Source organism: Daphnia magna, unplaced genomic scaffold (assembly GCF_020631705.1).
Source record: "Daphnia magna isolate NIES unplaced genomic scaffold, ASM2063170v1.1 Dm_contigs216, whole genome shotgun sequence".
Classification (NCBI taxonomy): domain Eukaryota; kingdom Metazoa; phylum Arthropoda; class Branchiopoda; order Diplostraca; family Daphniidae; genus Daphnia; species Daphnia magna.
The window spans coordinates 57,065-70,165 of NW_025533183.1; the positions used below are offsets into that span (position 1 = coordinate 57,065).

General features: G+C 39.4%; 2 protein-coding genes and 2 long non-coding RNA genes across 7 annotated transcripts; 3 read left to right on the forward strand and 1 right to left on the reverse strand.

The window, feature by feature from the left end:
- Window positions 1-255: 255 nt before the first annotated feature.
- LOC123467711 lies at window positions 256-2,048 on the forward strand. Its single transcript, XR_006641835.1, has 4 exons — window positions 256-483; window positions 551-770; window positions 822-1,192; window positions 1,257-2,048. It is a non-coding gene; the product is annotated as an uncharacterized LOC123467711 (long non-coding RNA).
- Window positions 1,936-5,685, reverse strand: LOC123467708 (transcriptional regulator ATRX-like). The gene is given in 12 exon segments (XM_045167525.1): window positions 1,936-2,740; window positions 2,812-2,890; window positions 2,943-3,187; window positions 3,240-3,517; window positions 3,680-3,976; window positions 4,064-4,345; window positions 4,415-4,523; window positions 4,525-4,728; window positions 4,818-5,057; window positions 5,136-5,288; window positions 5,347-5,418; window positions 5,482-5,685. Coding segments are annotated over 11 exon segments (2,313 nt in total). The 5' UTR covers window positions 5,482-5,685; the 3' UTR covers window positions 1,936-2,386.
- Window positions 5,686-5,833: 148 nt separating this feature from the next.
- Window positions 5,834-10,743, forward strand: LOC123467702 (claspin-like). 3 transcript variants are annotated; one of them, XR_006641833.1, is made up of 7 exons: window positions 5,834-5,992; window positions 6,159-6,238; window positions 6,314-7,406; window positions 7,464-7,626; window positions 7,689-8,460; window positions 8,535-9,717; window positions 9,778-10,743. XR_006641833.1 is itself a non-coding variant. In XM_045167519.1 (6 exons), exons 5-6 carry the CDS (start codon window positions 7,798-7,800, stop codon window positions 8,730-8,732), a joined length of 861 nt encoding a protein of 286 aa, XP_045023454.1. In that variant the 5' UTR covers window positions 5,835-5,992; window positions 6,159-6,253; window positions 6,314-7,406; window positions 7,464-7,626; window positions 7,689-7,797; the 3' UTR covers window positions 8,733-10,743. The 3 variants fall into 3 exon arrangements, 1 of the variants encoding a protein (XP_045023454.1); XR_006641832.1 differs by having other exon boundaries at window positions 8,535-10,743; XM_045167519.1 differs by having other exon boundaries at window positions 5,835-5,992; window positions 6,159-6,253; window positions 8,535-10,743.
- Window positions 10,744-10,831: 88 nt separating this feature from the next.
- On the forward strand, window positions 10,832-12,853 carry LOC123467717. 2 transcript variants are annotated; one of them, XR_006641842.1, is made up of 3 exons: window positions 11,077-11,250; window positions 11,356-11,472; window positions 11,546-12,853. It is a non-coding gene; the product is annotated as an uncharacterized LOC123467717 (long non-coding RNA). The 2 variants fall into 2 exon arrangements; XR_006641841.1 differs by having other exon boundaries at window positions 10,832-11,250; window positions 11,356-12,853.
- The last annotated feature ends 248 nt before the right edge of the window (window positions 12,854-13,101 follow it).

Consider the following 13,101-nt stretch of genomic DNA (forward strand, 5'->3'; position numbering starts at 1 on the left):
TTTCCACAAGATACCACCCCATGTTCCAAATACATGAAATACCGGGTCCCCAATAGATTAACTGTAGTGTTGCTATCGTCTATCGTTATCCTTATCCCCCTCACCTCTTCTAGTAGTGGCTAGTGGAAACTGTTTGGGTTGTGAAAAAAAAAAACGCTATATTTGAACATCAAGATTTTTTTTATTAGCGTGTTCTTCGTTTTCACAAAGGCCACTTTTGCGGAAACGGAGGTGTACCAACTCTTCAGTTAAGAAGGGTATCTCTTGTGAAGCCTCTTTGTGGTACCAGTAGGCATTGTTTGGTTCTCTATAGTAAACGCCATCTCTTGAGCTTGTGAGAAAATGTTACCTTCGGATCAGTCGTCAACGGTTTTCCATTAGTCGTACTGAAAGTTTGAACACATTAATGGCGTCGTTTGGTTGACGCCTTGATAGCGTCTTTCCAAAAATGGTGAATAAATTGTGCTTCAAAAAATTGCTCAGGTTGTAAATGTGCTTAAAGTATACTTAAGCAAATGGAGACTAATACTTTCCTTTTTATGTTTCTCAGTTTGCCGGGCACACTGTCTACCACATGTTCTATCAGAGAGTATTTGAGCATCAAAGGTTGCTTGGTTTGAAATTGGTTCCCAAGTTAAAACTTGCTCACATTTGGCCATCAACCTGGTAGAGAATGACGGTAAGCTTGGCCACACAGCTGTACTCCAAACATATGGCCATGGCTTTAAAATTTTTAAGAGAAGACAAAAAAACAGCGCATTTATTCAATGGTACCTTATTAAATCTTCCAAATTTCTAAATCTAACTCATTATTTTATTAGGATCAGAAGCTACAGAAAAGCTTACAAAGCTTATTAATGACACATTTGACATTATGAATGGACGACACAAGGGTGAGTCAATTAATGGGAACAACTGGAATAATTTAGTCGAAATGGAGGGAAAGGTAACAAAGGGGAAAAAATCTGTACTCGAAGACATGCTAAAAATAATAGAGTTAACTGAGGAGTGCCATCGCAATCCTGGAAAACGTCGAATAATGGCCGCATTTGCGTCAGATACGACTCTAGATGGCTGGCGCTTGTCTATCCGTAGCACCATTGACTTGACAGAAGAGTTATTGAATCCAAAAAACCCTTTAGAGAAATACGATTTCGTACTGACAGCAAAATGAAACCAAGACGCCTTAGAGGTATATATTTGTAAAAAAAAAAATGCAAATAATCGTTTAATGAACTATCCTTTTTTGCCTATAGATGACTTTTGGGCGCATACGTTCAGTCGATACACATCCAACGGCTACAAGTTTTCTACATATTATCAGGATGATGTCATTGTACACACCCGCGAAGATACTATTGCGGAACGCAAATGTAGAAAATGATGACCATATTAGGGTGCTCGTCGATTTTAAGGAGTGTCTCATTAAAAAATTCCGCGACAATGCTAAGGCTGCTGCTGATTTAAGGGTAGCAATGAAAGATGATTTAATGGAAGAGCTGGGAAAGCGTTACGTAAACGAGTTGCCCTTGTCCAAAGAAGATAGAATCGGTAACTTTCTCATATACGATGTAGCAGGTTACATGGTGAAAACGAGAGAAAACCTTTTCGAGTGTGAGGCATGCAGACAGACTGTAATTACCAAAGAAGCAGATCTACCAAGTGATTTTGACGCAGATGCATACACGAGAGCTCGAACCAAAGGTGGACTGGTGTTTGTCACCCTGTCAATGTACCAAACTTTGTGCGCAATTGAAAAAGTTGTCTCAAACCACTTTAAGTCACTTAATCATATTTATATCACTGATACATTCCAAGAGTGTATAGCAAAAGTTAAATTAACCAATGTACTGCCCCTTTTTGTGATACTCATCGCCATTGTAATATGGGAACTTTAATAATGGAGTATGTAAAAGTGAGATATTATTTTGAATCTAAACGTTTGAAAGATGTTTTATTGTCCAAAGAACAAACAACAGTCCAGGCGAGTTTCAAACTGGCCAAAAATGCCCATACAAGAAATGTAATACAAAGTAATACTTAAACTATCTTTTAATTTCTTTTTAAATATAGAGTGTGATCATACAGTACTTGAAATATTTTTTTTCCAAACAAGAAAGATAATAACATTAATTTTGAAATGCCATCTTATTGCCATGGGCCGTAGGCCCGTAGCGAATGCCGATAGGGATGGATCCACTGTTTTGGACTTAGAATATTTTTCAAGTGGGTTTTTCATTTAGTTCAAGATCGGCCACCAGGCGTCTCTGACGATTGATAACCTTGTACCACGAAGAGGCTTCAGCTGAGATACCCTTCTTAACTGAAGAGTTGGTACACCTCCCTTTTACACCATGCTCGACAGTTGTAAACAAAACCAACTTCATCACAGAGTTATTTGCGAGCTTGCTTGCGCCAACGAAGTCTCTTTTTCTTTTTCTACTTGAAATATTTTCCAAATGGCTTGCTGCTCACTGTCTTCGAGATATTCTTCAGGACGATTCTGAAGCAAAGAATCGTGTGCTTGGTACCCACCAACCCACTCTTTCAGTCGAACTGCGACTCCAGCCAACAGGTTGTCGTCAAGAAGAGAAGAGTCATCACGCTCTTGTATTGAAGCCGGTAACGAAAACTGGCCATCGGCATTAAATGTATAGAGGTCAGTCAAATCGTTTGAGGCGAAGTAACGATCGATTTGCTCCTCGTCAACAATACGCCTTGATAGTGAGAGTTTGGCTACCTGTGCAAGGGGAACAAAAAACGTCAGCAAGCAGTGCGACGAAAAGAATATTTATTTTTATTTTTGCTAACCTGGCGATAATAGATTTTTTCTTCCATGGTTCCCTGAGCTACGAAGCGATAAATGTAACACGGCTTCTTTTGTCCTAACCTGCATTTAAAAATTTAATTACGGATGTTATTAGTCAAGACAAATTTCATACCGGTAAACCCGAAAGACACTTTGCAGATCATGTGACGGGTTCCATGACGCATCAAAAATTATGACGCGGTTGGCTCCCACCAAATTTATGCCTATACCGCCAGCTCTAGTTGAGATTATAAACAGACGCGAACGGGGATTTTGGGGGTCATTGAACGCTCGGCACCATTTAAGACGCTGTTCGGAAGACGTGGAGCCATCCAGTCGAAAGTAATCAGTATTGATATTCCACGTGCCGCCAACAACCTTCTAAAAAGATAAATAATAAACGCAAACATCGTGATTGGCAAATTATGACACTTGCCCCATTGGTTTCGTTAGTGCTTCTGTTTTGATTTTTGAAATCTTCAATTGCAAGAAACTCTTCTATCAGATCTAGGCTTCTGAGCGACTGGCTGAAGACCAATAATTTATCACCAATCAGCTCGCACTCCCGAAGAATATCCATCAGCAGAACAAATTTTCCACTGTGTTCTATGTTGTTAATTTCGTTTTCTGAGATTAAATCTGACCACCAAGGACTGCTGGACGACGTTAAAGCTTGGTCAACCAGATCTTGCATACACACGTCCTCGCCTTTTTCAGTGTTTTTGTTTTCGAAGCATTGGTCAAAAAAAGAAATTTTTAATAAGAAAAAGAGGAAAATCAAGATGTTTACCGAAAATTTGTTCCTCGGTCCTCATGAGGTAATCGTCGTCATCGTCGTTTTTGGCATTTTTTTCGCCGTTCCTTCACCACTACTGGAAATTTTTGAAACAGCATGTTGAGTTGAGTTCCTTGAATCCGGACGATTACATGCCAAAAGCAAAGCCTTTGGATGAGTCCAAACTCGGGCAAGCTGCTGAAAGTCGCTGAACAATCCAGCACTTTCACCTTGATTTCCGGAGGGTTGGATACTCCCTCCTTTAGTGTGATTTTCCAAATAATAAAGGTAAAGGCGGATTTGGAGCTCCGACATCCTTATGGATACAACATATTCATATTTGGGCGGTAAAAAGGGTGCGAGGACGTTGCTGTCAAAACGCTGAACAATATCTAGCAACAATGAAATTTTATAATGCCAATGAATTAATAAATTTCCATCAACAAATTTGGAAAACAGTTTTTAAAAAATTAGCTTACTTTCAAGCATCTTATGAAGAATAAGAGCTCGCCGTTTCATGACACGAACATCTTCCGGGGCGGAGTCGACCGCCTGTCCTTTTTCCAACGGCTTTGCAAAACGTTTTCCGAATTCTGCTTTCGTACCCAGTTGTCCAGGCTTAACAAACTGAACCATTGTATAGAATTCGAACAGACTATTTTGAAGAGGTGTGCCAGTTAGCATAATTCGGCGTCGAGTGCAAATCTGATTCATGGCTTTGTATATTTCGGAATCTTCGTTTTTCAATAAATGTCCTTCATCTGCAACCAGAAAACACGGATGGCAGTTGAACGAAGAGTAACACAGTAGAATAAATATTTAGAAAATACCACAAATAAGTACATCCGGACCCGGATCAACTAAGGCTTGCCGAAATACCTCGTCCTGCTCAGTAAGCTTCTTTTTCTCTTTGGTAAGAATTCGAAATATTTCATACCCTCAATAATATTTCATACCGAAAAATCAATACTCCTCCGATATTCAGCCATTTTTTAATTTTTGTTTCTCTCGTTTTACCCGTTTTACTGCTAGCTAATTCGCAAACGTTCAGAGTCGTGAATGTGTCACCAGGAAGCCAGATCCTGAACTCGTTTTCCCAGTTTAAGACCGTGCTAAGTGGACACACCACCATTACACGATTTACCTACGTGAAAATTTAAAAAGAAAGAATTCATAGAAAAGAAAATATTTTAAATACTATATTATTGATCATAATACAACTATGCTTGTTACCTGACATATAGCATTAGTAAGTACAGTATGGGTCAAAGTTACAACTTGCAAGCTTTTGCCTAAACCCATGCAATGTGCAAGCACACATCCAGCACTTGTGCTGGTTCTGAAACATGCATTCCACATAAACTTTACACCTTCTACTTGGTGGAATTTCAGTTTTTCTGACAACTTCTGATTCACCACCACCTGGTCTTCATTGGGAATTTGACTGTCTCTCTTCAAAATCAGTTGATTACTCTGGAACAGATAAAATTTAAAAATAATAAGTGATACTAGGATTGAAGTCACTTCATTGATTATGATTAAAAATTCAACCTCCAGCTGTGATTCTGGACTTTTGGAATCAGCTGAGCTAGATTGTGGTATCAGTAGGGTGCTTTTTAGCAGTCGGGTTGATAAATTACTATTTTGTAAATCCTCAAATCTGTCAACTGCACTGAGTGCATTCAGAACAGGGTCTAGGGTAGCCTAAATAATAAAGAAATTTTATGTCTAAGATTTTATTGATAGCAGATATTATACTCACTTGATTTTGTAGTTTGGATGCATGCTTTTTCTTTTCCATTGCCACCCCTTGCCCAAAAAGACTACCTTCCATCTAAATAAATAGAAAAAAAAAGTATAACAAAAAAATTACATAATAAGAACAAAACGTAGTCACCTGAACAAGTACTGGTTTTTGATATTTTACTGGCTGTCTCTGATGGGGCTGCCTCAAATTATCCCCTCACCTCTTCTAGTAGTGGCTAGTGGAAACTGTTTGGGTCAACAACCAGAACAAACACGACAGAAATGGCGACCACACATCGAGACAAAGAACGCAAACGACGCCAAGTTAAGACAAAGGCGAGGGCTAAAGAGCATACCTATGCTCGCTAACTGGAGACAACCCTGGCCACCAGATGTCCTCTCCAGCGCCCCAAACATCAAAAAAAAAAAAAAAAAAAAATTGGGTTGTGAAAAAAAAAACGCTATATTTGAACATCAAGATTTTTTTTATTAGCGTGTTCTTCGTTTTCACAAAGGCCACTTTTGCAGGATGGGAATGGCATCTAAAAGGAAAAAAACAATGAGTAGTGAAGGTCCAGTTAAGATTGTAGGAATTAACCATGGAGTATGTCTGCATCATTTCTTGTTGATGGATGGATGGAAGGAAAAAAGAACAATTCACTGTAAGACATGATTATGGCTGTTTCTCAACAATTAGATTTTCCATTATTTTTAAACAATGAGATTTTGCAAGCTTTGTGTGCTGTGTGTATTATATACACCACCTTATTTTGCCAATTTCCTCTTTAGTCTGTCTCGTTGATTCTCTGAATTTTTTTAATGTTTCAGGATGTTAACATTTTTTTGCCAGTCTCCAGATGACAATAATGAACAACACAGCTTACAAAACAAGCTCCGTGCTAACAGACGTATGATTGGATGAGGTTCAAAATTTTAGAAAATGCTGTATTTCTTGAAATGATTTCATAAAATATTTTACACAGGTGTTCTTGCTGCTGCCAGCCGGTTCTTTTCCATCCTGTTACCTGATTGTGAGTTAGACCTAGATGTCTGCATCTCAATTGATCTGAGCTTTGAAGAACTGTTTTGTGTTCTTGAGTACATCTATTCTGGGAAGCTGCTGTGTTCAGTCAAAAGCAAAGACAGAATTTTAAGTATTCTAAAAGAATTTGATATTTTCGTGCCTGATGATCTACAGAATTCAGTAGACTGTGGAAGAAATGGAAGTAGTGAGGCAGAAGGGGAAATAATATTTGAAGAAGCCATTGCAAGTGAACCAAAAACTACTAAAGATCCCACAAACATTTCAGAGGATAAATCTCCCTTTGCAACTTCTGCCGATGTTCGTGTAGTAAATAGTGGAGAACTAATTTTACGAGAACCCAATATTTCAAGCTCCAATGAAGATCCCTTCCAGTATGAAGAAAAGCTTCCAGAAAAATTCTCAAACAGTCATAAGATGTATAGCAACAAAAGTAAAACTCATTGTGGATCAAAAATGGCTATTCTGAATTCAAGCACCAATGTTACTGAAACCATTGTTGAACCGGAAATCTCCAGACATAAAGATCCGGTCTTCACCGTAGTCACCAACCAACCCACTTCGCTGGAAGAAACGCTTGAAAGTATCGTATGGTCAGAGATTGTAGCGGTTGAACCTCAAGATAACCCATCGCTAAGTAATTGTGATGTGCATAGAAGTAGTGTAGAAGATGAATGGACTATTCAGCAAATACCGGATAGGCAGACCGTTACGCTGCAGTTCCCTGCCCAGATTCTTGGCAGTACGACTTTGAGCGCACTAAAAAAGGGAAAAAGAAGAAAATTACATTTGTTGAGGAAGAGACTGAAGACAGTGACCAAGATCCCGAAGATCAAGACCAAGAAGATTCTCTTGGTTACGAAGAAAATGATGAAGTCAAAAGTAAATCAGCAGTACAAACATCTAACCAGTCTGACGATCAAAGTAATGGTTTTGAACCTCCGCTCAACTTTGAAGTAGCTGCAAAAAAGCTGGATTCGTGTTTAGATCAAAGTACATCTACCCTAAGATCGGATGTGAAGCCTAGTTTGAAAGTAAATATCTTAATTGGCGCGTTAATTTCATTTTGTAATGCAATTTTAATGTTTCAGGGAATCGGATGTTCTAGTTCACTTGAGGATCTCACTCCAAACCTGGACGTGAGTGATAGTGCTGAAGAAGAAGAAGATATTATTCCTAAGTTGAAGTGCACACAAAACAATGAAACCTCAAACGTCGAAGAACTATTGGCCCTCTGCTCGGGAAAATTCCCTGGTAAGTTGTGTCGAAGATTTGTTTTTTCGTTGTATGCTTAGCTAACTTATTTTACCATGTAGATTCACTGACTTTCTGGAAGAGACACGCAAATAAGTAGTTTGACTGAAAATGCAGATGACGAATCTGATGAAGAAGTTAAGCCGTTCGCAAGAATAATTCCAATGGCTGATGAGGATGACGAGGAAGATGGCTCCAGTAGTGCTCTCCCAAAATTCGTTTCTGAAAATGACGCTGATGAACCTGGAACTGTGCCTTCTTTTTTTAGAGGATGGAGAAAAATCACTGTCAAAGGTGAAAAAAAGGGCCCGTGTTTGTCTGTCAGATGACGAAGATGAAACTATCGATGAAAACCATTCGTTTGTCGAAGAAGAGGGAATGCATGAAGAGGAACGAGAATTTAGAGGTCTGACTGAGTTTTTTGAAGACGAGGCTGAACTGTCCGGTTCCGAAGTTGGCAGCGGTGACGAACGAGAAGACGAAATGGATGACTGGGAGGAGGAGGAAGGCGATAAGGAGGATATTGATGAAAACGAAGTTCGTGAGCAAGTTGGAAGAGCCCATATGAAGACAATGCTTGATCAAGACCAGCGTGAAGTTCGACTTTTTCAAGAGCTTTTTCTCGAAGATGGAGATTTGCATTCTGATGGCGGTGGAAGGCAAAGACAATTTCGGTGGAAACAGGCTGATGGTGAAAATACTGAGGGAGACGGTGCCCGTCCAAAAAATCAAGAAGATGAAGAAGATGAAGCTGCTGAAGAACAGGATGATCTCACATGGAGAAAAATTCACAGTGATAGAGAAAAATGGCTCCTGCAACAAAAGTCGCAACAGGTGATCGTCCAACGACGTAAAATGTTTTCAGTTTACTAATCAACCATTTTTGCCGCCAAACATTTGGTGTACAGGAAACGAATAAAGAAGTGCCATTGGTTATGAGCCGGCAAACTAAAATGGTGAAAATCAACACTGCTTCCAAAACCATTAATCAAATTACAGAAGGCGATTCCTCCGCTGCTACTGCCAACGCCAAGCAGTCAACGCATTCTAAGGCGAACATTGTGACCACTGTAGGTTACTTTTACAAAGTGCTTAACACATTGTAGAGATCAGCGCTTATATACTTTCCTACTTGGTGGAAATGATATGATCCTTCGATATGGTGAAGATGAAGAAGGACGAGTTTTTTTGTTATGTTTTTGTATTCTTGGATCCAAATGTACGGATGGCTTTTCTTCTTCCCTGTCGCTCGCAGTCTGTCTGCCTCTCTGTGCAGTGTTTGTCACACAACTCCCGCGAGGGGAGGAGGGGCTCCCAAGTTGCCGCTACGTCTTCCCTGCGCTTTATCAGTACTGTAGTACGAGACTTCTTTTTTTTTTCTTTTGGTGGAGGGGAAAGGTTTATTTATTCAAGAGCCAGAGTTGAGTAATGCTAGATGACGGGGCTTGCAGAGGTCGGCTACTGCTGTAGTATTATATTAGCGAATAGAGTAAAAGTAAAGTACTAAAAGAAAAAAAAGTACAGTACACTCAATATTCGAGGTAAATACTGATGTTGACAATCATCACAATCTATTCGCCGACATAAAGCAAATAGACACTTGCACCGCGCCCGAGCAGTTCAACTTTTCTATCTCTGTGATTTCGGTAGTTCCAGAGTGCACAGTCGAATATTGTGTGTTGTGCTTCTCGTTTTCAACAACAAGAATTGTGGATTTTTTCATTCTCGAGCTAAATTAAATTTGTGTAAATGATTGGCAACATGTAACTCTTGAATTTGTGAGAAAGTCCTTCTTTTTGAACCGCCATTTAATCAGTACTACCTGTTTCACCTGAAACTTACAGGATGCCGTCGGCTCCAGCTCATAATTATGAGGCAGATAGCATTTCAAAAATCTCATGAATCGTTAGGTCGTCGTAGTGTTTTGTATGACTATAAATTTACGTAAGCTGAAATTCAACATCCTTGATGACTTGATTTTGTGCGCCAGATCCCATACTACGCCAAATCATCTCACCTGCATTCCAGCAAGTGAAAAGCTTTGTTCTTGAGCTTTGTTCTTGATGCTTTGACCAGTTTCGACATGAACGGGTTGGTAGCAAATTATACCCTGACCTATTATTAAATCTTTATCGACCATATCACCAACAGCAGACTGGTTAAGACAAGAGTTTCACGATCCTGCTCGTTCCTGCGTTGGGTAAACTTGTTATGCAAAAATGATCCACCAGGGTCGTTTCCAATCGCCTATGACCCTGTCTGAGAGAACCTTGAAATCGAAATTCCCCGCATTGCTGGGAACAGACCAATATCAAAGACTGCTATTTACCTGTCAACAGTTTCATTCTATACTGAACAGATGCATGCATGTGCGTGAATAAATATTCGGGTAAAGATTAAATAACGATCATTGTTACACATTATTTATCCTTGAATTGTTATTCACGCACATGCAGGCTTTATTTAAATGAGCTATATCTAAGAATGAATAAAAAAGTGGGATCATCGGTCAAATTATCGGCCACAGGCCAGCCATAGCCATAGGCATAGGTAATCCGTTCATTCACCTAGCTTCCTCCATTAAGGGGTACAGCGTTCGAATCGCAATCGTGCAGCAATCTAGCCAAGGTGATTCAGACTACATATGGAACCCTACACAGTCTTGAAGCCCTTTTCGACCTGGAATTAGCGTCAGACAATGGTCCGATCCAGGTCCTGATAAACTAGCCACCACCACGACTCCACGACGACCTTATACCATTCGCACATTTCTGCACCTATGGTATTCCACAGTATATGTTATTTGATGGTTATATTGATCCTTACGATAGTCTTGAAGCCATTTTCGACCTGGAATTAGCGTCAGACAATCTCCAAATGGTCCGACAACGTCCATCACCATATAGCCACCATTTATCATATACTGTGGTATCCCACAGTAACGGTGCTAGCGAACCAACACCGTTACTATACTTGGAATGTTTTATCAAGTCTTTTATACTGTTAAATAGATGTTGGAAAACAGCTACTGTCCGTTTTGGCATCTGTTGGACCTTTATGTTGGATTTGGTAAATGAGATAGACTAAATTGACGAAAATAAAAAATGAACAATTTTCTTTCCTTATCGAATTATTTATTTAATAGGATTGAGTATATTTTAAAAAAGAATATTATTCATGAAAAATGGCAAAATATAGGATTCGTATGATGTAAATCACCGTTCCTGAATGGAATGCTAAAAGCCTGGAATTTTCTGCCGCTAGGTGGCAGATGGATAGCTCATTCAGTTGTATCTAATTTTCAACCAACATGGTCTCCACGTACGTACGGAGAGGTCCGTACCAGAAAACGGCACCATTTCCAGGGTTTTTATTGGCTCAGTGGGATGGTCACGTGACCATCCTTTCAAGCCACGCAGTGGTGGATAGGCCCCGAAATTTCAGCAGCCGCCGTCGCATTTGAGTCGGCAATTGTTTTTTTTCCTCGTTTGTTGTCATTTTCGTTTTTAATGGCGGCCTGCTGTCATTTAAAATGAATAAATATATTACTTTTAGAAAAGGGCCGACCTCTCGTGAAGAGAACGATGGAATTTATAGATTCGGCTGGGAAACTTGTCGAGAAAGGTATAATTATATTCTTATATCATCATGTTCATCATGATCTCATATTCATATATTATGTTTCCCTCGTACAAAACGTGTTTTAAATACTCTTTTTTACTTTTTCAGCTTTTTTGCTTTTTTAGATAAACTGACACGAGAGTTTGGTACCTTCTCAAACAGGCATAATTTCAATCTAATTAATTGTATCTGAGATTTTTTTTACCAGATTTTTTTACTAACAGGGTTTGTACAACTTCAATCTGGATAAAAGTAGATTGAATTCTAATAGATTGAACTCCTTCTATATTTACTGCAGGAGCCCTCACTTTTTGCCGTAGCAAAACTGTTGGCAACTGGTCTTGTAAATCTGAACAGGGTAGAAGTTCTTTAGCATCCTGTAACAAATCACCTGCTGGAAGTCATCATCCACACCCATACTGCCCTCTTCGCTTTATTGTTTTCGATGAGTGACAAAACAGAGAAAAAAGAATGCTGCGTGAATGGATTCTGTCACTGTCCATGGTATAGGCTGTTGTATTCTCGTAATATAATTGAGGTGTTAATCGAACTGACCCCATGGGAATCTTTCAACCCCTAATGGATTCTTAAAAGGTTCGTCGTTTGCTCGTAAGCCAGTTTGAATGGCAGGTGAAGGCCAGTGTCAAAAAAAAAATAATCGACTAACTTTTCGTTTTTATGGCATAGCAGTCTTGGTCCTGGTCTTGGTCTTGGTTGGTTTTTTTATCAGATAACGGAAATCCTCAGATTAATTATTTATTACCTCCATTGGCTGCTGCCATCGAGGATGCGTTCGTCAGATTGGCTGGTGATGGTGATATCAGCGTATTTGTTATCCTTGTTGTAGCTGGGAGTAGAGTAAGCTGGTGCAGGTTAGCTAGTAGTAGGGTACTTTGGTGCAGGGAAGTTTGGGGTAGTAGTGATATATCAAATCTATAAATATCTATAAATATCTCAACCCCTGTATATGCTGTACATGCAAAGTAACATGTGCAAATTCGAGCGCGTGTCCGTCCTGGTGTCGAAGACGTTTCATCATTTTTATGTATAGCTCGGGACAAAGATCGGCATTAACTCACGATTTCTTCATGTTGATTTATTCATATCAGCTCCTCGCGTATTTCATTCTTTTTTCATATTTGAATTGGTTAAACATAGCGGTAATCTCCTCCTATAAACCACTTTAAACGTTTAGCATTAATTGATGTTTTAAAGTTGATTTTTTTGGGCGTTATTGGCTAACATCGTTTTCTTTTGTTGTTGTGGCTCTCCCGCATCTATTCGGCCGATCCAAACTAATACACAACGCCAGTTTTATTTCGAAAGTGACGAGACCGATGTGCCTTGTGCCACATTTCACTCAACTTTTCTTTCTGGTTTTTCCAGCTGCGATAACTATATAATAGAGTCTGTGATTACTTAATGCGTCCGCGTTCTATATACCACAGCCGTTGGGCCGGTATTCGTCCAGCTCAACATCCATTTCAATTACAGCCAACAGGTGTGCGCCATTATCGATTTTTCATTATACACTTCATTAACAGATTTATTTGTGTTTCTATACACGCTCCAAGTTGGGTTAACCTAAATAAAAAATGTCATCGTATTACCCTCTTTTATTGTGTGTTTCTTCTGCTCTCAGCAGACGTTTATTTATGCAATAGCTTTCAGGGTATTTTATATAACGCGACTTCAGAAAGACGTATGACATGTCCCCACTGTTGTATTCGTCTGGCTGTGCGTAACACATGAGTCATCCCCGCAATAGAATATTATACACTCCCAGCACAAACTGTTTATATCTAACACGTGTGTGTACGTATTACTTGTCAGCTTTAGCACAGGGCCGAATAT